We start from the raw sequence: 24,385 nt of genomic DNA, 5'->3' as shown, positions 1-24,385 counted from the left end.
TCCTTTATGCAAAAAGCATTGAGTTTTCTTTAATTTTAGTCCCCACGATTCCTGGGAACTATAGCAACCAAGCGTATAAAAATATGCCAAAAAGAAAAAAAATAGAATAATAACCAAACAAACGAAAAATATGCATATGTCCAGATGGCAAAACAGATATCTGGGAAGTCAACCAGCATCCTACATTGAACAGCCACACAGAGCATCAGCTCTTGGCTTTTGGCCTGAGGGAGGCCTTGGGATCACTTGGAGCAGAGGTCCTTTCCTGAATTACTGACCCCTTTGAGAACCTGATGGAAGCCATGGGCCTTCTCTGCAGAAAAACACACAGACACCTGAATGTTTGCATTCAATTTTTGTAGGTTCAAGGACCTCTTGAAGGCCAGAGTTGGGTGCGTTCTGCTGGAACACTATTAAATGCATGCGCCTCATTTTTCAGATGGTAATCGATGGCCGTTCGTTCACTGACATGGGCGCTGACTGGGAGCCGCTCTGTGTTGGGCACCGCGTAGGCCCAGTGACACAGCTGTGAACAAGACACTTGAGACCTGCTGCCAGGGAGATGCTGCCTCACGGTGGAGACAAATACTTTCTGAGAGTGACAAGGGCTATGAAGGAATCAAGCAGCTTAAGGTGATGAACTGTGCCATGAGAAAGGTGAGGAGACTGGTCTAAGTTGGGACCTGAAGGGTAAGAAAGATCCAGGCACAGGAGAATCAGATGGAAGAGTGTTCCTGGTAGAGGTAAGAGCAAGTGCAGAGGCCCTGGGTGGGAACAACTTTGGGTCATTGAGGAACAAAAGGAGGCCAGTGTGCCTGCAGCAGAGTGAGCAGGGCTAGGAGAGGAAGGAGGAGAGGCTGGTGAGAGACAGGGGTCCCACTGTGCAGCAGTCTATCAGAGAACATTTTCTGTTCTCTTCCTATTATTCAGATCCAATGCATCTTTCAAGATCCATCTCTTCCAGGAGGCCTTCTCCTCCTGCTCCAGCCCAAAGGGCTGTCCCGTGCCTCTGAAGCCCTGGCATAAGCCTCGTGCAAGTGCGAGCATGCATAAGGCAAGACCGAAAACTTGAGGACAGAAGGCAGGTAATTAATTCCTGTACCTCCCAGAGTGCTAGGCATGCAACAGATATGCAACCAAGACCCGTTGCTCTGAGCAAATCATGGAGCCTAAGAAGGAAACAAAATGCCTACAACTGCAAGCAGGAGAATTGCATCCATCCTCCATGTGGAATCTAAGCCCTCTCTCAATATAGAGGTAGAGTGGACATCACCATCCTAGGGGCCACAGGATGGAGGAATAGAGTATGGGTTAGAGTGGACTTACTGATATTCTACTATGGAACTATTGTGATTAGTAATGGAAGAAATTGTAGCACTGATGTGGGAAAATGGCCCTGGTAGCTGCTGAGGGTGGGGAGAGGGAAGAAGAGATGTGATATGGGGACATTTTCAGGACTTGGAGTTGTCCTGGGTGGTACTGCAGGGACAGATGCTGGACACTGTATGTCCTGCCATGGCCCACTGGGTGGACTGGGGGAGAGTGTAAACTACAATGTAAACCACTATCCATGTGGTGCAGCAGTGCTCCAAAATGTATTCACCGAATGCAATGAAAGAGGCTGTTGATTTGGGATGAGTGGGGTGAGGGGGGTGGGGAGTATGTGGGGACCTACTATATTTTTTTAATGTAACATTTAAAAAAAAATAGAGGGAAAAAAATTAGAGAGAGAGAACCAAGTAGAATGTAGAATCAGACAGTAGACTCGCCTGTGCCACTGTTAGGTGATTTTGGCAAGTTTCTTAGCCTCTATGAGCCTTTGTTTCCTTATCGGTAAAAGGGCATAAGGAAAACTTTCTCAAGCGGTTGCTGTGAGGATTAAGTACTTAATAAATTTTGGCTCTTGTTACGTGTATAATTATTACCAATATCATCAATTGCCTGTGAGAAATCAAATCCCTTGTGTGTATGAGTGGAGCAGAGTTAGAGATTTTAAACACTCCCCCCCCCCCCCCAATCATTACCAATGATGCCACTACAGGCAGCTCCTCTTGTCTGTACAAAAGGCAAATCCTGGCCTTGGCCTCTGTCACAGATGAATTGCTACAACCTCTCTGAATTGCTTTGCCCTCCTCAGCATTGCCTAGTGTTAGAGAGGGCTCTTGGAAAGGTCCCTGATCACAATGTTCCCCCCTGGGGGCCCTCAGGTGATCCCCTGCCTCCCTAGGCCTCAAGGGCCCTCTGAGCCAGGAGGCTGTTCTAGATGATTCCAGCGGGCCCTCCCAGCCCTGGCATTCCATAAGTCTGTTTAGGCAGAAGCCCCAGAACAGATGAGGCAGGTGGGGTCGGGGCATCTGGTCTGGACAGCCCACTGCAGGGAGAAGAAAGAAAAGACAGAAACAACTTTGGCTGTGGGGAGAAGGGGGAGGCGGGGGAAGGAGGAGACAGAGGAGGAGGAGGGACGGCGGGTGGAGGGGAGTAGACCAGCCCAGAGCTCTGAGTGGTTTCCTGTGGCCGTCTCTAAACCCCTCCACATTCCTGCAGACCTTCAGACTGCCCGGAGCGTGCTCTGCCTGCTGCCTGCCTGCCACTGAGGTATGCACGACCCCTGCCTGCCATTCCCTTCTGGAGCTGCATCGACCCCTACACCCTAGGTCACTCACCCAGCTCGTGTGCAAGGGAGGGGGCACTGCCGAGAGCCTGGGACATGGGAGCGGGTTCCACCACCGCCTGCCTCCCAAAAGGGTAGGGTCTCCAGACCTGTGCCTGCTGCTTTTCAGAAGCCTGAGTCACTGTGTCACTTGGTCTCCCTTTCAGGTTTGCAAAAACAATCTCACTAAGTCTTTGGGGGAGTTTCTCTCTCTCTTTCTCTCTCTCTCTCTCTCTCTCTCTCTCTCTCTCTCTCTCTCTCTCTCTCTCTCTCTCACTCTCTCTCTCACTCTCTCTCTCTCTCTTTCTGGTTTCACAGGCTGCCCACTGTCGTCCTCTTTGCTCCCTTTGCAAATGTGGCAGCCTCTTCCTTTCCTGGGAATCGGATCTGGTCACAGCTGCAGCAGGGACCCGGCTGGCAGCCAGAGTCTCTCCTGCTCCCTCTTCTAGGAGAAGAGACTTCCTTGACCTGCCTTGTCGTCAGGAACTCTGTTTTCCAAAAAAAAGACTTCCCACAAATGATAAATTGATCTCTAAAAGGCAAGGGGAAAGATTCACCTTCTAATCAGCACCTCCAGAAGCCTGCTGTTTCCCTCTAATTCTCCGCTATCCCCTCTCCATGTATGCACACACTCAGGGACCATTTGGGTTCATTTGGCACCATCAGACGGTTGGCCTTGGGTTAAGCATCATCCAGCCCTGGGCTCCTGGGGAGGGTAAACAGAATCTCCCCAGCAGTGGTGCTTAGTTTATGTAGATCCGGAGGTCGCAGATGTCAGGTATCGTCCACTGGGTCCAATGGGAGGCAGGGTGTGGTGGTGGTAGGGGGTGTACTTCAAGGGGGAAAAGAGGAGGGCAAGGCAGAGAGTTTCAGGGCAACCTTCTCACACTTCTTGTTTCAAAAAGCGTAAACCCTATATAGGACTGGTGTCCAGCCTCTTAAGAGCGATATAGACTTTTTTAGACAAACCACTTTCCTTTTCTCACCCTCATTAGCTCCATTGACAGTTTGTTGATGAGTGGATTTCCTGCATGTCCTGAAGGACACCATGGGGAAAAGAGGCAGTGGGATGAGGCATATATCCCAGTAATTCCCAAAAGGGAACAGAGAGACACATAATTTCCTCAGGAAAGGACAGCATTATTGCGTTAGAGAAAGGTTTCCACCAGCAAATCTCTGGGGTTAAATTTCTAGATACTCAAGTGCTGATGGTAGAGTGAAAAGCCAGTCAGATGGGTGGGCAGGATCCCAGGTTTAAGGCACACGTGTTCTGTGTGATCTTAGGTAAGTGTCTCCTCTGGGCTTACATCTGTACAAGTGAGAAGTGGCTGGAGGAGCTCTGCAGTGCTGACGTCCTCTGGAACTTCAAAGGAAGGTCTCTGAAATTGGAATCTGCGGGCTGGCCTTGAATGGGAAAACCCCTTAAAATTGCTGTGTGTGTGTGTTTGTGTGAGAGAGAGAGAGAGAGAGAAAGAGAAAGAGAGCGTTTTCACAGCCTTCAGCCCCAGATCTTCTCAAAGGGGTACAAGAACCGCAAAATGGCCACGGCATGGCGTGAGGGGTATAGTATGGCAGAGTACAGAGTGGAAGCAGATGACTGTTTGTGGGGGCATGAAACATTTTGAAGTGGGAGTGGTTGGGGGCAAGAGAGAGTTAACTCACAGCCTTCAGCTGCCACATCGACAAAGCCTGGAGCAATGGGGGGTTGGGAGGGGAGGAAGAGGGAGGCCTGGAGAAGGAATCAACTTTTCAAACTTTCTCCAAGTCCCACCCACCAAAAGGCTCCTCTCTGCTATGACTCAGCCTCGGAGGAATGCGAGTTGCCACGGTAACCTTTTTCCAGGGTCTCTGCCTGCTGGCTGGGAGGGGGTGCTGGGAACTCCGAGCACGTCAGCCTCAGTTTGAATGTCTCCCCCTCCAGCCCGCCCCCAAGTGCAAGGACTAGAGCAGAGTCTAGGCCTTGTCCTTCTGCTCTCCACGACCCCAGGGCAGCGGTGGGGCTGCAACAAGCTCCCCAGACCGGACAGAGTGTTTGAAGACCGGGATTTTAGTTCCAGCTCTGCCCCAAAGGTGCCACTTGACTTTGAACTAATTGCTTCTATTTTCTGTGCCTCAGTTTCTATAGGCTAAAGAGCAATAAGAGAAGCCACCTCAAAGAGACATTTTGTGGCCAAAATGGAATAATGCACAGGGAAGCACATTGTAAACTGTGGCAAACTGACCTAATACAATGGGATTTTAGAATGGATGGCTTTATGGAATCCAAAGAGTTGGTGAAATCATTCTCAGCTTTTTTCTCTGGCAGCTCCTCATCTTGGGGCTTGTATAGAAATTATCTTTACGGAAAGTGCAGACAGGAATATTTTTTAAAATTATATTGTTTAAATTCATTTTTTTTTAGGAGGTTCTGGAGATTGAACCCAGGACCTCTTAGATGGGAAGCAGGCCCTCAATCACTGAGCTATATCCACTCCCCTAAATTCATTTTGATTTGGGGAACTTCTTGTGTATTTCCTAAGAGCACCATTGGGAAAGACCTTTCTCTTCCCTGGACCTCAGTTTCCCACTATGTTAAACAAGAGATCTAAGCTAGATGGTCTAGCTTCTGGCACTCTTCTAGCTTTCATGTTCTGAACCTAAATCCCAAACGTCGCCTTCATTAGAAGGCAAACTTGGCCTGCATTTTTACAACCCACCCATCCTAGATGCAAAGGAAATGAGAGGAGGGGCTGGATAAAATTTTTGCATAAAATTTTATGTCTGTAAAGACTCAACCAAAAACTGTGTCTGAGGTTTACTATTCACAAGATCAATCTCCCTTGGCTGAAAATAAGCTATAAATAGGCAGGGATGGTGGAGGAAAGGAAAAAGCTGAGGATATAGGTAAACAAAGGAATATTTGACTTTGACGGTTAATTAGATAGATAAGTACGCAGAGATAAACAGGGACTGGCAGAGGAACACAGAGCATAAACATTGATTTCACCAACAGGTACTCATTGGCATAGCAAAAATAAATGTACCAACTTGTGGGCAGAATCAGACAGTCATCCACGCACATACTTTACCCTGACTGATACCTTGACTTAAAGACACAGATAAGTTCCTTGTATACATCTTGAAGTATATATGCAAACTCTGACCCTCACATGCACAAGTCAAACAGATGCTGAGTCAGGTATATTTTCACAGACACAGATATGGGTTTTCAAGGCCCTATCTTGCTTATATAGACACACAGCTGGATGTGCAAACTCAGAAAAGCACAGTCAGAACTTAACTGCAGATCATCTCAAGGCAAAGGGTACTTACACATGTATACTACCAGACTGGAGTTAGAGTTTACAGAGAAAGAAATTGAGGCTCAGAAAGGGAAAGTAACTCACTTGAGGTCACACAGCAAGCTGGTGTCTGAGCCAAATTTCCAGATGTTTGGAAACACCCCGATGCTCACCTTCCTCTTTAGGCAACAGGGGCTATGGGTAATAACTGAAGGCCGTACTCCCTCTGTCTTTGTCAGCCAGCCATGACCTATCCCAGCCGACATGGCTTTGTCAATAGGCCCAAAGGCTCAGCACAGCCTGGCTAGTAGGCGGCTGATCACTGGCTTCTGGAGGGCTCTCTTCCTAGCCTCTGTCTTAAAAGTAGTGAAGGGAGGCTACTACTGAAGTCAGCTTTTCTCTAGAGCACAGAGCCAGGGCCCTCTTCTCCTTAACTCCAACCATGAACCCAGGGACAGCTGGATTGAGCAGAGCCAGGGACAGCAAGTAGTGACTTGAGAGAATTAATTAGAGAAACATTGAGTTCTTATATGGAATTAACTGTTCTTACTCATTAAGCCATAGAACTTGATGTCTGTTGGAAAAATATGGATGCAGACACCAATTCTTTCCCAAGATGGTTTCTTTCAAGAACTTGATATTAATCCCTCTCATTTGAGGATCCCTGTGGGCCATTTTGAATAGTTATGGCAGTAGGATTCCAGACTGATCAGATGAAAAACAAAAAAGGAAGGTGAACATAGATACTCTCTGAACATCTGGAAGTTGATTTAGATTACCAGCCTGCTGTGTGACCTCAGTGAGTTATTTTTCCCTCTCTGTGTCTCAATTTCTCTTATCTGTAAAGAGGCAGGGCAAAGAGTTTTCACATGGGTTGTCAATGCCAGTCCATTGGTAGTAGCTGCCAAAAGATTTGTCTTCTTGAGTTTGGATTTACACTGGGCTCTGGAGGAAAGGATCATATAATTGATTAGTATGTCTGCCACATGCATGGGAGGGGCAGGTGGGGCATGTTACATGTATTTGCTATCTTTAGTATCTCTTGGGCCTTTCCAGATGTTACAGGCCGGACACTGGGATGTTATTTTTCATCCCCTACATTTGTGGTCACCTCTGGTGTAGTTTGGCCCCTAGAGGGAGCCAAGGAAGAGAGCCTGAAGCTCCGCCCTGAGCCTCTTCCAACCAGGGTGAAACGTGGCATCTTAGATGCCTTTATGGGATCTCAGTCGGATCACTTCAGCTTCCAACGCTGGAGCCACTTCTGAATGAACCTCACCAGTGCGAGGCTTGAGCACCTACAACGCCCTTAAAGTTTCCCTTAGCTTCTTCCTTTCAGCGAGAAATATTAACAGTGGAAGCAGAGAGTCAACGGGTAAGTTGGGAGACATAAGAGTCTAAAAGGCCTTTGCCTGAGTTGACTCAGAAAATCAGAGCTAAAAGAGCCTTAGGGACCACCTTGCCCAAGGGTTTTCAAGCTGCCTTCCCGGGAGACCCTGGGGATCCCCAGGGGTGCAACAGGAGGTGCAGGAGTGTGTAGCACCCCATGCCACATCTCAGCTCCACGTCTACCTGCCTCTTTTTTTAAATTTTAAGACTACTTACTAAATAGATAATACTGTATTCATGTTTCAATAAATGCAAATGGGGGTGTGAGCAGGCGTGCCAGTGTGGTCCCCGTGGCCAGGCAGTGCCCCCTCCCTTGCCTGGCTCTGCAGCCCCACCCTCCCGCACCCAGAGGAGGCTGCCTGCCCTCCTTCCAAGTCCTGCTTCGCTGGCAGGCCTGGCTCATGGCTCCCTTATTAACCTCTAGACTTGTTTTGCTCACTTTGGGCTTGTTTACCAGGAACATGTTTATGGAACCCTTTGTCTCCAAGCCAAACAGTGGGAGGGAGAGTCCTGGCTTATGCCAGCAGCCCAAGGGCCCAGCCTCCCTCACTGTGCCCTCTGGAGGCTGAGCAAGTCTGGCTTTGTTCCACCCCCAAAAGTCTCTTCCTCCCAGGGCCTAAGACAAAAAGCTGAAATTCTTGCACTGGGGGTGATGGTGGGCATGGGTATTCTGAGAGCCTTAGACTTTTAAGCAGCTTTTCCAACCAACAGCTGTGAGCCCTTCCAGGTATGTGTATAGCTATAAAGACACTTTCTAAAGGCCTTGCAATTGCCACGCAGTGGAGCCAGGACTTGAACATGTACACTCTGGCTCCAGAGCCCAAGTGCTTACCTTTACACGATACTGCTCCTACAGGAGCCTATAGCGCTCTGCCTGTTATGGTTGCCACTAGCCACATACAGCTATTTAAATTTAACTTAATTAAAATTAGATAACATTAAAAATTCAGCTTCTCCTTTACACTGTAAATATTTCAAGTGCCCAGTCAGTTCCCGTGGCTAGTGGCTGCCACAGTGGACAATGCAAATAGAATATTTTCATCACCTCAGAAAGTCCTATTGAGCTGCACTGCTCCATATACTCTTTCTACTCAAATCAGATTGCACGATCGCAGCTGAGGTTGTGGGCGTCTCATTCTAAGGGTAGGATTCCAAGACCCAGTCTAAAATGCTACCATTCTGAGGTTTCCTCCAGGTTCTGACATTCTGTGCTTTTTCAGAGGGCCCCAAGGAGGCCCTTCGTGTGTTAGAGGGAAATGAACTGGGGGGCTGGCTGTACTTTTCCATTCCCAGAGTCTTTCCAAAGAGAGAGAAGTGACCTCAGCTTCGGGTCCCGCTGGCAGGCAAGGATGGGTTTTCAACCGTCTCCAGAGCAAATAAAGGCAAAAGGAAGGGACTCCATGTACGGAACAGGAGGAGGAGGTGGTGGCGGGGTAGGGTGGGGGATGTCTGCCTCGAAGGCCGCCAAGCCAAGGGAAATACACCTCCTGCTCCTCTGCTCTCCCCTCAGCACCGCAGGCCAGCTCTGCCCAACCGGCCTCATTCAGGGAGGGGGCAGCTGCTGAGGGAGACAGAGCTGTGGCCGGCCTGGGTCCTCCTGGCTCTGCCACGCACTCCCTGGGGCTCTGGGCAGCTTTCCTTCCCTCTCTGGGCCTCAGTCTTCTCCATCTGTACCATAGGACAGAAAGTCATGCCTTGGGCCCCAAACAGGATACTGGATTATGAAAACACTTTGAAAAGAATAAATATATGCAGCATTACGAACAACTAATTAAAGGGATACAAAACGGGAGAGGTTTCCCTCATGCCATTTTGCCGATTGGATAGGGAGGATCGGGTCGTTTGTGTGAAACGTGTTTGTAGTTTTATCCGGCATGCTAGGCCTAGGCTTGATTGCCATAGGATGTGTGCACAGCCAAGTTTCGAGGGCTGGAGGTTGACCCTGTGCTCTGACTTTGCTGGGTTTCCACTGTACCCAGTCTCTTCGTAGGATGGCCTCTTATTTTATTTGCTCAGCGGTGTTCTAGAGAACCTCAGAGAGATCTCATGGGCATGCTGGGATTGTGGGTATGTACCTGGGAATAGTGTAGCTCCTCTTTCCTCCCATCCTATCATCTGGAAGGAGGGAAGAGCTTCTTGAACTGGGAATGATACACTGGGCACTGGGAAGAGCTTAATGTTGGAAAGTAACGCCAAGGTTTCATATTCTATTCTTAACTCTTTCTGTGCCTGCATTTCTCCCCAACCCCCACCCTGACTCTGAGCAAAGCCCCCTTTGGGCTGCACCCAACTCCCTGAGAAGGCCGGCTTGCCACTTGGGAAAGGCCTGAATGTTACATGACTCCGGGCAAGGATTTCCTCCATCTTGATCTAAGATTCCTCCTTGGGAAAGTGGGACCAAGAGCCATTCCATGCCTGTCTGCCTACTTTCCAGTGTCGTTAGGGGGCTCCAGAGGGAGAGTATATACACGAGTGTGTTTCAGAAACTATAAAGCACTACAAAACTTAGAGAATTACTTTTCTCTTCTGGCTGCAACACTAGGGAGGAAGGTCTTAGAGTGGGCAGATGGTGAGGAGGTACAGACAGAGCCTGGTACCTCTGCCTAGAAGAGAAGTGTCTGTCTGTAGGCCCTCTGGCCTGAAGCCTTTTAAATTTCCAGACCCAGCTGAGGTATTTCTCCAACAACATGTCTTCTCTGAAAGCCTAGACAGGGTGACTTTTCTTCATTCTAGCTGCCAGTCTTGCTTTGGTCCACCTACTTCAAACAGTCTCAGACAAGTCAGTCCTTCATTGATGCTTTCTCCCCTGTTCCATTTGTCTAAAGCCGCATGCAGGAGCTGTTTTGTTTGTGTCTTCCAAATGAGAAGGCAGGAAGGGAGATTTTTCCACCTCTAAGCATGGGGAAACAAACCTACAACTGTGTGAGGGAGAAGAACATTCCAGAAATTACCTGGAAAGGGAATGCTGGACTCCTCTGGGTGTTGGGACCATAGTGAAGGAATGCCAAGCTCCCTGATCAATTCCTTTAAATTCCTGTTGGTTTTATTGCACACAGGCTATAAGAAATAGGGAATGAGAGCTTTAATCTAGTTTTGCCCAAGAGAAGACAATTATGAAGTCTACTCTTCTTTTGTCTGTTGCTGCTGCCAGATATTATAATGCAAATGATGACAACATATGCCAAGGCCAGCATGTGCCTGTGGCATTTCAGGGGCATTTTAAGGGCCTAGCCAACTGCTCAGGAAGAAACCTCAAAATTTACCTACTTTAACCCTCTTAATTGATGGATGAGGTAACCAAGGTCTAGAGAGGGAAAGGACTTACCCAAGACCCACAGCAAGATAGCACTGAGGTATCACAGGAACCCCTGGCCTTCAATTCCAAGCCAAATGTTTTCCCACGATGTCAGGGTATCTCACACCGAGCTGCTCAGTTACCTGAGAAGTGTTGGAAGGAACTAGCAATGATGAGACTGATAGGGAAGTCGGGGTGCAAAAGAGGGAAGGTGTGACCACTGCTCCTCTTGGCTGACAGGCTGTCTTGGGGCAGAGCAAGCAGCTTACTGTAGCTGAGAAGGAGGGCTGGGGTCGTGCAGAAGGATGAGGGAGGCAGCTTTAGGCTTCCTTAAATCCTTTTCTTTGGAAATGAAGTCCATTTAGTTAGCACAAGAAATCAAATATTCCTGCCACAAATCCTCTGTTAGGGGTGGCCTGGTATCACATCATCAGAGGAGCTTCTGCTTCAAAATGCCTTACAAACATGAGAATATTTTATGAGAGTCTACAGCTCAGCATCCAGAGAGGGAGTTTAGCAGGAACCAGGGCAGGGGAATTTTTTAGATCTCACCTAACATCTTTAGCTGTGAAGGGAAAAGAGGAGATAACACACATTCCATGCAAGCATTTGGATAGCTTCCCTAGAGGATCCAGTGGGCTGCCCTTTTGGGTAGAAAGGAGAGAAATGTAGCCATCCTTGTTTGCGAGCCTATTGTTCTTTGTTTTAGAATGTAGTTCTCATTGTCTCAACTTGGCAAGAAGTTGCAGTTTATTAACTTTTTCCATTTCAGAGGGAGTGGGGAGGAAGAAGGGGGGGGAAGAGCTTGGGGTATAGGAAGAAAGGAATCCTAGAACTTCAGAGTTTGAATGGCCGTAAAGACAATGCCATTCAGCATTGCCCAAACTTAACTAATTAGTCAATCACTTTCATTATGTCACATTTAAAAACTCAAGTAAATTTATGGAGAAAGAGACTTTATGTCATTGCCATAAATGGAAAATCTGTGTGTATTTGCCATAAATAGAAGGAAACTAAAAATAAACACAAAGAAAATAAAACAATTTTATTGAATTCCAGCTGGATATAGTTTTCTGTGGAGGCTCTGAGTCAGAGGCCCGCTCTCCGGTGAAGAGGTAGCTAGGTGGATGTTGGAGAGGTGTGGAAGAGACCTTAGCACCACACTGAGGCTTTCTTCCAGGTAATCAGGATCAAAAGACAATTCAGTGGAAGCAACTTTGGCCCATGTGGGTCACTGACATTTAATGCTTTCCATGCGCCATCGAAAATTGGACTGTGCATCACAAGAAGGAACTCTCCATCAGGGATCCTCCCACTCACTGAAGTCTCCATCTTCTTCCCACAGGGCTTCCAGCATCATGAGGGCCTGGATCTTCTTCCTTCTCTGCCTGGCCGGGAGGGCCTTGGCAGCCCCTGTAAGTACCTAAGGCTCATACCTTCTTAGCCTTCTTTCCTATCACCAGCTCCAGGGCTGCTGAAACGGCCGGGCTGGGATGCTTAGAAGGGACCAGTTATCTTTTTTTTTTTAATATATATTTTTAAACTAATAAGTTCAGGAGAAATTGGAATGAGGACCATTGGGTGGAGGTTTCAGAGAAGAGAGGTTTTCATGTAATGTTCTATCAGTCAGAGCTCCCCAGAAATACCCTACGATTGCTTTAGAAAGAAGTGAGCTCTCTGTGATATGAGGCATTCAAGCAGAAGTAAAGGACTTCTGGTGGGGATGATGTTAGAAGGGAGTCAAACTGCAGAGAAAGGGATGGGTTAGTTTCTAAATCAGTGAGGGTTACAAAAAACAGACTTCGATGACTAAATTAGGGGGAAAATGATACTGGGGGTGATTACAGAATGGAAGGCACAGCCGAGGACTTGGGAAGGGCAGTTCCAGGATCTGGAAGGCAGAAATAAAAGGACGGTCTCTGGGATGTTGTCATCTGAATGCATCAGCTCCAACAGTTTTCACATCTTGAGTGAATGTGTCAAGACCAAAAAAAAAAAATCCAGACAGAGCCTGTTTTGCTGAGCTCAAGTCCTGGGCCTGCCCTTGGCCAGAGGTCACCAAGCCCCTTGATTGACAGACAGTTTCTCCAAGAATTATAGGCGGAGTGAAAGGAGCGGTTATCAGAAGAAGGAAAAATGCAGGCCAGTAAAAAGAGCAGTTTCTTTCAATTGTGATCCCCTCATCCTCTCTTCACTGAGGGGGTATGAGTGATGGGAGACCCTGGCAATCTTGAGCTGGCTGGTAGATTTTGGCAAAAGATTTGGCAAAGTTGGTATTAATTTTAGAAGCAGTTTTTTCAACTTCATAAGAATTCAAAGCAGTGGAAATACTTTTCGAAGCTAAATCTTAGATAGAAGCCCCAGCTATGAAATACATAAAAGGGGCGCTGCTCTGGTGTCCCCTTCCTCTTTGCCTCCTTCCGCCACCCACCTGAAAAGAACTGCTCTCCTAGTGCCCCCAGCTTTAGTGTTCCAGCCAGAGGCACTTGAGTGGTGAAGCTGAATTTGGCCTTGCCCTCTCTAAACCCCATTTTCTCTTTCCCAGCAGCAGCAGGAAGCCCTGCCTGAAGAGACAGAGGTGGTGGAGGAGACCGTGGCTGAGGTGGCTGAGGTACGTGGGTGGAGACCCCAAACCCCTGACCCCTCTCTGCCCACATCCATTCTCCAGGCAGGGCCTGTGGGTCTCACTGCTGGAACGTGGCATTTGTCTTCTTCCCATATGCACATGGGAAATCCTGGACACCCCCCAAATCCTGACACCCCCAAATCCTTTCCCAAACCTTCTGTAGAACTGCACAGTTTGCAGCCATGATTTTGAAACTTCCTATTTTTAAAGCTATAGTACAATTTCTTACCCGATCACCCATCATCTTCCCGTACATCAAAGAGATGAAAGGGGGGCCGCTCTGGTGCGGCTGGCGGGGGTGGAGGGTGCACATCCATCCCCTCCTGCGCTGACATCCTGGTGGCCTCTGAGGCATCCCGGTGGAATTCCAGGGCAATACAGAACAGAACAGGTGTATAAGATTAAATCTAAATTCTAGACCTCGGCATTTGTGCTCTCTGTGCCTGGGCCCAGGCACTTTAGTCTCTCCCTAGCCCTTTGGGAGTACCTGAAGCTTTAGGCACCTTATTTCCAGTCTAGTCCCTGTCCAGTCTCCACCACTTTCCTCCAGGTCGAGGATGGAGGTGGGGATTTGTTTGACTCTCTTCTCCCTTCACCCCAGGTACCTGTGGGAGCCAACCCAGTCCAGGTGGAAGTCGGAGAATTTGATGAAGGCACTGAGGAAACTGAGGAAGAGGTGGTGGCTGAAAGTAGGTCCCCTTCCTCTGACTTGGAAATCCAGTCTTTGTCCTCTGCTGCCTGGGCTAGCGACAGGCCTCCATGAGATCTCCATGAGATTTCTTCCTAAGGAAAAGCAGGGTGGGCTCCTCCGTGGCTGTGGAGGAGAGATGGCTTTGACTTAAAGGTTGGGAATATTCTCTAGTGCTCAGTCCCATGGAATCTGGGAGGGACCTATTTGTGGCCAGGCCCTCCATGCTGTGAGTGGCAGGAAGGGACATTTCCCAGCTAGACATGGTCTTCTCCCCTCACAGCGCTTTGCCCCGATTCCAAAGTTGGCTTTCATGTTCCCACTGAGGTCACTGGTCACATCTGGTCACCGAGCTCCCTGATGGCCTCTGTCCAGCCCAGTCCCCACGTGGGAGCAGACCTGAGAATACATCAAGCGCTTTCACACTCATTAGCTAATTTGATTTTCACACAGTCCTGAAGAACTGAGACCCAGATACCTGACACAAGTGATGTAACTTTACCCATGGTGTTAGTGCCAGGAGGTGGGAAGTGACCCTGGACTTCTGGCCCCAGGCCACCACTCCTCAGAGTAGAGAGACTTTGTACACCAGGGGTTAAGAGCATGGACTTTGGAGGCAAACCAACTAAGGTTTGAATAGAGACTTGTCCACTCCCTATGCAAATGAGCTTGACAGCTTGCTTAGCTTCTCCCAGCTAATGTGGGAAAGATGAAGATGGTAGACCCTCGTCCTAGGACTGCCGGGAGGGTTTTGAGATGAAGCAGAAGAGCAGTTGGACTGGTGCCTACCAGAGTGAATCCAACAAAGGATGAAAAAAATACCCCCAACAAAGCATCAGGAAAAGGCTAGATTAAGCTCTCATTCAGAGGAGATTAGCAGGTGTTTGGACAGAGCTGGGTAGTTTTTGTTGGAGCTGAGGGGTTTCTACTGAGTCATGTTCCTTCCCTCCCCCACGCCCACCTCCTCCGGTGTTTATCAGACACAGCTGGGCTCCATTGTTCCATGCGGTCCTTGGGGCTCTTCTCCCTTTTCCTCTATAGCCTCTTAAGTCTGTTTTGTTGGGCCTCACGACTCTCTGGTTCCGTGGCAACAGCTATAGCTTTCCAAGTTATTCTAGAAAGCCTATTCTGGAATCTAGAGATGTCCAGCTATGATTCATCAACTGAGACCTGGACCACAATGGTGCTTCAATCCTGGTGGGAGCTGTTTGGCCTCCAGTGTTTCTGACCGAGCTTCCAGCCCCCAGATAAGCACCTGACCTTGACCTCAGTCTGAACCTCTGACACCCAGATTGAACCCATTACTCCCAAAATGCTGATCACTAGGCTCAGCAGAAGAGCAGGGATGACTCAGGGCTGCCCAGAGCCCATTTGGGGCCACAGCCCCAAACTGCCTGCTTAAGGATGGGTCTTGACTGGGTTGGGGTGGACATGCTAGCTAACTCCCTGCCCTTGCTCCCTACCAGACCCCTGCCAGAATCACCACTGCAAACATGGCAAGGTGTGTGAGCTGGATGAGAACAACACCCCCATGTGCGTGTGCCAGGACCCCACCAGCTGCCCTGCCCCCATTGGCGAGTTTGAGAAGGTAAGGGGCGGGGCATGGGAGATGGGGCCCTTCTGAACACAGAGGTTTCTGCCCAGAAAACTGTTGGCTTGGTGGTTCTATGAGGCAGCTCCAGTATCAGAAGCCCCTCAGTAGTTTTAGTCACATGAAAGAAGTGGTGCACCCATGAGGCTGCCTGGCTCTTGATTTCTCCAGCAACCCGTCAGCATTTATTCGGCACCCTCAGGTTCCAAGCTCTATGCCAGACTCAGAAGAGAATCCCTCAGGCCCATCAGGCACTGAAATAGGGGCTTTCTATACTTGGGAGCAGCTAAGCAAAGCATCAGGTCCAAAACAGGGGTTCTGGAGTCAGCTGCTTGACTAAAAACCCCATTTCCACCACTTTTTAGCTATGGGATTTTACCTAAGTTGCTGATCCTCTCTAAGTCTTATTTTTCTCATCTTCAAAAAGGGTGTAAAAATAATCCTTATCTCATAGTGTTGTTGTGAGATAATTCCTGGTACATATTAAGCACCAAATAAGTTATATTTATTTGTCTAATTATCCCTCAAAAGTATTCATTCTACCTCCAATAAGACTCATTCATTCATCTATCAGTCAATCCATCCATCCATCCATCCATCCATCCATCCATCCATCCATCCATCCAACTATCCATACAAGTAAATTTTTATTGAGCACCCACTCCTACCAACCATTCAGTTAATGGCCATCTAGCTCAGGACAGCAAACCCAGTACCAGCGTCATTACCACATCCTTCCTATGGGGCTTCCCCATTTCATTCTCTCCTCGCCAGAACATATCCTCTGGGATCCAAATTTTAGCATCATCATCAATTCTTCTTCTTCCTCACCCCATAGGTCCTACTAGTCACCAATGCCATTCAATCCTCCCTCTGTAGTATATAAGCAATAAATACTAAGTCCCTGCAGGATAGTCTATATAAGCCCCCGTCTTCCTAATACAGCTACTACTGCCACTGCCCTCATTTAGCCCTCAACATCTGTGCTTGATTGACCATCTGGTGTTGAGAAACTCACTAAAAGGACCTAACATGACTCAGCATCTAGTTGCACTAGTAGCTAAGATTTATTAGAGTGATACATTGAGGATATCCAGTTGCTCCTACAGGCAAAATACATAGGCAGAGCCTGGAGGAATCCACATGCAGGCTTTCTCATGTTCTTTCCATCCCACACGGGGTCACACTGCACACTCTTCCCCAGCAACAAAAGCGCAGCAACGTGTGTGTGTTGCTACCCAGGGAAGCCTATTAGAGACTTGGGGCCCAAGGCTTTAAATGGGACCTGGTCACATAGGTACCAGGACATACCAAGATTTCTGACTCCCTGAAGGAAAGCAGATATTTAACATAAACCACAGTGCTTGTACAGGAAGTTTAGACCCAGTGAGTCACCTTCATCATTTAGGGAAAGTTCTATAATGGTGTAGGGAACTAATTACCAGCCAAGTTCCTAGTAGCCAGCCCAGGGCCAGCCTTGCAAGTAGGGCTTCCTTTTTTTCTGCACTGCCTTTTCCCACCCGCAACTTTAATTCATCCTTCACAAGTCTTCCAGGTTCATTTTCCCATGTCTCAGTCATGACTGAGTCATGCCTCTGCTTGAGATAGCAGCTTTCAACATGGGGGATGGTGAAGGGGAACAAAAAATTGGAAGGCCAAAGAGTGGGTTCTTGGCCCAGCCCCACCACTAAGTCCTGTCTGCCCTTGAGCTTAACCACATTCCTTGCTTGGTGCCCAGTGTCCCCATCTCTGATGAGTGAGGATGGTGGAACTAATGAAGGAGGGGGTATGCTATGCTTTGCCAACAGGTATGCAGCAATGACAACAAGACCTTTGACTCTTCCTGCCACTTCTTTGCCACAAAGTGCACTCTGGAGGGCACCAAGAAGGGCCACAAACTCCACCTGGACTACATTGGGCCTTGCAAATGTGAGTCTTTCCTTGGGCATCTGCAGCCTCCCATCTTGGGGAGAGTACATTTGCCACCTCCATGCTGCTCCTTGGGAAAGCTTCTGTCCCTTTCTGAGCCTCAGTGTTCCCTTTTATATGAGGTGATTAGGATCCTCTCAGCTCTGAGCGCGTGACTTCTCCTGGGAAAGGATTGAGCTACTTGGAAGCCCAAGATCAGGGAGGATTCTCATTACCATTCAAGACAACTGCATTTCTTTTCTCTAGTCATGAGGAAGTTCTTATATAGTGCTAACCCAAATCTTTTTTCCTTCAATACTGCAAAACAAAACTGATGTTCTATCTGGACCTGCAAAGTGTTTTTAAAATATTTAAATTTAAATGCTTTAATGTAGGGGTATGCCTGTCCAGTTCCTCTTTGGCCCTGCTACTCAGCATTATCTTATCCTGGGCCCTTTTACTCCTCCCTGCTACTCTTAAGACAGGATTAACCACCCTCTTCTAGAAACCTGGGTGTCAGGGGTTTGGGGGAAAGGCTGCCGGGATGTTGTCTGGCCTTTTACTAGTGATCCCAGTAGCAGAGTTATCTGACCCAGTTGCCTAGCGCTGCATTGGTAGCCTCCCTGTCATCTGAAACACTCAAGGTCACGCTTCTCCTCCCTCCAAGACACCATCCACGTGTGTCGGGTACATTCTGGCCCCAAATGACACTGGGAACAGATACCTGCCTCAGGTGTATAGGATGCAGATAGGTAGAGGGGAAACAAGATTTTCCTTGTGATCAACCATATTCTTCCAAATATAGGCTGCAGAGGGTGAAATGAGAAGGCACTGGCCTGGAGAAGGAGAGTTGGGGGAGGAACTGTTGGTGGAAATTCCTGGGAGGCTAAGGAGTGCTCCAAGGAGCCTTCCACCAAGTGGCATATGCTGTCCTCTGCCCAACCGCCCAAGCGCTAGTGTTCCCATCACAGATGTTCTTCTACTCTACTGGGGCAGCTGACTTGCAGTACTATTTTCCCAGGGAGATAGACCTTTGCATTTTTCCATTTTCAGAGTGTTCTTCCCCCCACGCCATCTCCTTTAGTTTTTGTCATGTAAAGGAACTGTGGTCCAGAGAGGGGAGAGGTCGAGCCACTTTGCCAAGGTCAGGGATAGAAGTGTTGTAGGAGGAGGACGTGGGGTGGGTAGGAGTGTGGCTCAGGAGGCCAGGGCAGCGTGAATCAGGGTCTGCACCCACCACTCTTGTTCTGCACTTAGACATTCCTCCCTGCCTGGACTCTGAGCTGACTGAATTCCCCCTGCGCATGCGGGACTGGCTCAAGAACGTCCTGGTCACCCTGTACGAAAGGGACGAGGACAACAACCTTCTGACTGAGAAGCAGAAGCTGCGAGTAAGTGGTTTCTTTCCAGCCCACCCCGGGGTGCCTGCCTGGCCCTGAGCTGCACTGCCCCCACCCTGGGCTGCTGAGGGCCACAGTCCCTACCCCCAGCTGCCACCTGTAAGTCTACACCCTTACCCAGAAGCAGCCATGCATCCCGGGGACGGGCATGTAGAATTTTCCCAGCTCTTGGGGGCTCATGATGCACATTAACATCTTCGAGGCTCTGAGGAGTCCTAGAGTAACCTGTTCACTTTGTTTAACCTTCTGAGTCAGTGGTTTTTAAACTTTGGTGGACATAGCAAGCACTTGGGGTGCTGAATGCAGGTTCCTGGGCCCTGCCAGAGACCTACCAAATCAGAGTCTCTATAAAGCCAGGCCCAGAAGCTGCATTTGAACACAATTGTAGGTAGCTCTATAGAGCACCTTTTGAGAAATACCAGTGAACACTGACAGATGACCCTCCCCTTCCATAAATGAGAGCCTGATAGCCACCTAGGCACTTCCTTCCCCCTCATTTTGAGTCTTGGCCTCTGTCAGAGGTGGATGGGTCCCGACCAGCCTGCACAGTCTCCCCTGGACCCTTTGTTGCAATTGTTTTGGCTCTGACAGGTGAAGAAGATCCACGAGAATGAGAAGCGCCTAGAGGCTGGAGACCACTCCGTGGAGCTGCTGGCCCGGGACTTCCAGAAGAACTACAACATGTACATCTTCCCCGTGCACTGGCAGTTCGGCCAGCTGGACCAGCATCCCATTGATGGGTAAGACCCCAGGCTCCCCGGGACCACAGGAACCTCCTCTGGTTTGGCCCTGGAGTGGACAAAGAAATGAGTGAGGGCTGGAAGGAGCACTAGACTTGGGCTGGAAAGTCTCAGAGCAGCTCTCCAGCTTCCTGCCCTGCAGCCCACAGTTTTGTCTAGGAGTTGGGGCAGGAAGGAACAGGCATGCAGAGGAAGGAAGCAGAACTGAGGAAGAAAGCTATTGTCTATGCTAACGGTCAGAGTGTAGGGAAATCCCTCCTTAACCCTGCAAGTGCTGGGGCTTGGGGACCCACTAGTTGAGGGCGAGTGGGTTAGGAAGGCATGCCAGACCCCAGCGTGGCAGGGCCTGAGGTGGGGCAGTGGGTGCCCCCAGGGGTGGCTGCAGCCCGCACACCCCACGTCCTTCAGCAGAACAGTTGGCCAGTTAACATTTATCGAGTATCTATTATGTGCACAGCATTATTCTAGGCAGAGGGATTGATTTAACAGACACTGTTCCTGCCCATGTGGAGCTCACACTTTCTGTGATGGTTTGGCCATGGGGATCTGCTACTCCCAGTGGGAGGAAAAAATAAAAAAGGCTCTGGGAAGGTGTAGGTGGGGGCTTGCTCCACCTGGAGCTGAGCAGCTGGTCACCACCATCTGGCTGCTCTGGGTGTGTGCCGGTTAGTAGCATGGGGAGAGGAGCAGCAGCACTGCTCACCAGTCCGGGGGTGCAGTGCTTTTCCCAGGGAAGCTCGTTCTGGGATGCTCACCCCCTGCTCTTTGCACAGCCCACGTATCTGGAGCCTGCCACCCTGATGGCCACTCTGGTTGGCAGAGGTCTCCTCAGCTCTGGGAAGCTCCCAGCTGCTGCTCTCCCAGGCTGTTTCCATGGCTGGGATCCAACTGAGTCACTCACTGGGGAGGGGAGAGAAGTCTTGGGGGACATGTGGCGCTCAGGCTGAGCAACTGGATCCTCCTGCAGCAAAGAGGCCCGGGAGCGAAGTTGCCAGATGAGGCTGCCAGTCCTGTGCATCTGGGAGAGTACTCCACTCTCCTCCTCTTGTCCCAGAGCTGCCATGGGGCCTTGCCTGAGTCCTTGGGAGGCCTGTGCTCAAGTTTCCCAGCAGTACAATGAGGCAGGGGATGTCCTTTTCCAGTTCTAACAGAGTGTGATTCTTTCTATGAGATGGGTGGAGCTGGGTGTCTGTTGGTTAGAGAGAAAATTGGGATCACATTGTTCCCTGGACCCCCTCAGGGAAGAATGTTTCAGGGACAGCTGGTTGAGGGCTCTGGGGAACAATAACAACAACAGTAAAAATCCTACATGTGGGGAAGTGGTTGTGGCTCAATCAGGTGGGCTCCCCTCTACCATATGGGGCCCTGGGTTCGCATCCCGGGGCCTCCTTGGGAAGGCAGGCTCACCCGCATGCTGAGGAGAGCCGCCAGCCCACAAGCACTGCACCTCAGCAAGGTGACCCAACAAAAAGGGAGACAAGTGAAAAAACACAGAGCAAACAACAAGCAAACCACAAGGGGAGGGGGAATAAAAAAGAATCCTACATGTGCTCTGGAGTCCAAGGTCAGCAGGGAGAAGAGGGTGGAGTACAGTGCCAGGAGAAACCAGAAGGGCCTTGCTCTCAGCCATTAAATAATATTAGACAGAAAGAAAGCTCATGGTAAGGGGGAAGTCTGGACTCTCCCTGCCAATATCAGTTTCAGAAATCAGCACTGTCACCAGTTTGTCTCTCTTTGGACTCTCTTCTGTGCATTTGCACCTGTATACATACATGTTCATAGAAAAGGTACAATGTTGTTTCTTAACCAGATTTGATCTACCATGAGCAGAAGTGCTCAATATTTTAATTTTAGATATTTCTGCTCCCAACTCTCGGTCAATGAGGAAACAATTAAATGCACCAAGAGATCTTTGTTGTTGAGCCCATGGAACCTCAGAACCGGAAGGGCCCTTAGAAATTATGACCCATGCCTCACCCTATTTTTTTTTTTTTTTAAGATTTATTTATTTATTTATTTAATTCCCCCCCTCCCCTGGTTGTCTGTTCTCTGTGTCTGTTTGCTGCATCTTGTTTCTTTGTCCGCTTCTGTTGTCGTCAGCGGCACGGGAAGTGTGGGCGGCGCCATTCCTGGGCAGGCTGCACTCTCTTTCGCGCTGGGCGGCTCTCCTTATGGGCACTCTCCTTGCACGTGGGGCTCCCCTACGTGGGGGACACCCCTGCGTGGCACGGCACTCCTTGCGTGCATCAGCACTGCGCATGGCCAGCTCCACACGGGTCAAGGAGGCCTGGGGTTTGAACTGCAGACCTCCCATGTGGTAGACGGACGCCCTAACCACTGGGCCAAGTCCACTTCCCCTGCCTCACCCTATTTGATGGATGGGGAAACTGAGGTTCAGAGAGGTGCAGCACTATGCTCTAAATCACACAGCAGGTCAGGGGCAGAGCTGTGGGTAGACCCAGCATTCTGGCTGCTCATCCTGCATTGAACATCCTTCTGCACTGCAGGGGCTCACTCCCCCCACCCCCCGTTCTACCTGCACTGGGCTTCCCCACACCTCAGGCCCTGCCCTGCCTCCTCCCCCGCAGGTACCTGTCCCACACTGAGCTGGCCCCACTGCGCGCCCCCCTCATCCCCATGGAGCACTGCACCACCCGCTTCTTCGAGACCTGTGACCTGGACAACGACAAGTACATCTCCCTGGACGAGTGGGCCAGCTGCTTCGGCATCAAGGAGCGTGAGTGTCTGAGCAGAGGGGCTGCGGGCCGCCCCCAGCCTTGGTCAGAAGTTCTGCCCCCGGGTGGGCTGTCATCTCCCTCGCTCTCTCTCTGTTCGGTCTATCTGTCTGTCTGTGCTCTCTGCCCATTTGACTGAAGTCTGCTGTGTTCTCTTCGACCGTCTTCCTGACCCCTCTCCGTCCATCTCACTGTGTCTTTTTCTTTCCCTTCCTCGAACATTAGCGCTCACTTTGTGCCAAGCACTATTTTGGGAGCTGGCAGGCTCAGGGAGAGGAAACAGGAAGTGTAACTTGGCTGCGTGTGTAAGAGACCGGACTGGCCAGAGACAGGAGACCGAGGCTCCCCAGGCTCCCACTTCCTGTTGCCTGGCCCCTGGGGGCCGGCGGGGGCGGGGGTCCCTGGTCTGCTTGGGAAGCGCGTCCTCACGGCCCCATTGTTAACTCGGCTCTTTTTTCTTGCTTTGCAGAGGATATCAACAAGGACCTTGTGATTTAAGTCTGTGCCTCCTTCCGCCAGACCGGATTCTCTCTCTTTGATTTTCCCCTTCCTGTTTCCCCCAAAGTTTAAAATGTTTGGATGGTTTATTGTTCTGCCTGGGGACAAGGTGCTAATATAGATTTAAATGAATAGATTAACGGTGCTAAAAAAAATGGACATTGTAACCCACCTCACGACATTCTTCGCTTTGCTAAGTTCTCTTACCCACTAGCAGTCCCATTTTGCTCTTGCCATTTGCAGCATTGCCCATTGTCTCACTGGCTTATGGGTGGGAACGTTGATCGACTCCTGTCTGCCTTCAACAGACGTTTCATCTTCCAATTTTCTCCCTTTTTCTCTGTTTGAAACTAATACTCACCGAATCAGACTTTGTGTTAATTTTATTTCAGGGTGTTGGCTGCCTGGGGGCATCTCCCCAGATGGCCAGGAGGTGAGCAAAGGGAAATAACAGACACGTGATGTTGGCAAGGATGTTTCTGGGACTAGAGGACAAGAGGTGGGAGAAACCTTTGCAGGACCAGAACTACAGATAGAAGTCTCATTTGCCCGAGGCAGCCACCGAGAGAAAGAACCTGGGGCCGTGTTAGGAAAACATAGCATCTCTCACCGGAATCCAGTTCCTCACCATTTCCCCCTCACCTTTCAGGGCAGTTTCTTTTCACCTTAGGCTGTTTGTTCAGACTTTTGGGGACTGAGGACCATGAGTTCTCAGTAACCCCACCACATGCTACAGGGCTTTTCCTTCCTACCTGCCTTTGGGAGATGTGGGGCCGGGGCAGCTGTTTCAGCCAGGAAATCAAATCAAGAGCGAGTCAGGAAGTCGTACCATAGAAAAAGAGTGCTGTGTGATTTTTTTTCGCCTCACATTTGGATGGCAGTCATGGGGTTTCTAGCATGCTCCTCCTTTTTTCTTTTTTTCTTCAATTAATCAAGAGAAATCTTCAAAGTAAATGGGATGTTCGGATCTCACAGGCTGAGAACTCGTTCACCTCCAAGCATTTCATGAAAAAGCTGCTTCTTATTAATCATGCAAACTCTAGCCATGATGTGAAGAGTTTGACATATCTTTCAAAATAAAAAGTAATGACTTAAGCTGCCTTCCTGAGGGATTTTCTTGTCTCAGAGACCTCATTACTCCAACACACAGACACGTGCATCCATGTGCACGCAGGTCTGCACAAATGCCAACCTTTACAAATACACCAATATGCCTTTGCACACACTCTACATACACAGAGGCATATGTACACAGAGAATATAAGATTCCCATAAGCACCACTTAGCTAACTGCTTTAATTCTATGACTGTGGTCCATACCTTTTGCAGTATTGTACTTCATCATCACAAACACCAGGCTAAGCAAGTATCCTTTCACTCATCATTCATTCATTCAACAAATATTTATCTTTTCCGGATCCTATGCCAGGGACATAGATGTGGCAGAGCAGACAAAGTACTCATTTGGAGCTTAGAATCTGGAGAGGCATACGTTAAATATAAATTACAAGCTTTGATAAGTGCAATAAAAGAAGAGATCAGGAAACCGTGAGTGTGTGTAACAGAAAGGCAAGGCAGTATTCTGAG

At 49.2% G+C, this 24,385-nt stretch overlaps 1 protein-coding gene across 4 annotated transcripts; it reads left to right on the top strand.

The window, feature by feature from the left end:
• The first annotated feature begins 2,290 nt into the window (after positions 1-2,290).
• SPARC (secreted protein acidic and cysteine rich) lies at positions 2,291-23,898 on the top strand. 4 transcript variants are annotated; one of them, XM_023587377.3, is made up of 10 exons: positions 2,291-2,595; positions 11,958-12,027; positions 13,161-13,223; positions 13,840-13,927; positions 15,393-15,514; positions 17,326-17,446; positions 18,683-18,816; positions 19,417-19,565; positions 22,154-22,302; positions 22,770-23,898. In XM_023587377.3, exons 2-10 carry the CDS (start codon positions 11,971-11,973, stop codon positions 22,796-22,798), a joined length of 912 nt encoding a protein of 303 aa, XP_023443145.1. In that variant the 5' UTR covers positions 2,291-2,595; positions 11,958-11,970; the 3' UTR covers positions 22,799-23,898. The 4 variants fall into 4 exon arrangements, with proteins under 4 accessions (XP_023443145.1, XP_004453512.1, XP_058148646.1 ...); XM_004453455.5 differs by having other exon boundaries at positions 13,158-13,223; XM_058292663.1 differs by lacking the exon at positions 2,291-2,595 and adding an exon at positions 3,868-4,025.
• Positions 23,899-24,385: the final 487 nt, after the last annotated feature.

Source organism: Dasypus novemcinctus, unplaced genomic scaffold, assembly GCF_030445035.2.
Source record: "Dasypus novemcinctus isolate mDasNov1 unplaced genomic scaffold, mDasNov1.1.hap2 scaffold_189, whole genome shotgun sequence".
In the NCBI taxonomy this organism is placed as follows: domain Eukaryota; kingdom Metazoa; phylum Chordata; class Mammalia; order Cingulata; family Dasypodidae; genus Dasypus; species Dasypus novemcinctus.
This window is presented reverse-complemented; position numbering and strand designations above follow the sequence as displayed.

Coding starts and splice junctions, on each gene's coding strand:
- SPARC (XM_058292662.1), top strand. CDS start 3,883: ATGGGTGGGCAGGATCCCAGGTTTAAGGCACACGTGTTCTGTGTGATC. Junction 13,224..13,839: donor CCGTGGCTGAGGTGGCTGAG/GTACGTGGGTGG, acceptor CCTTCACCCCAG/GTACCTGTGGGAGCCAACCC. Junction 13,928..15,392: donor GGAAGAGGTGGTGGCTGAAA/GTAGGTCCCCTT, acceptor GCTCCCTACCAG/ACCCCTGCCAGAATCACCAC.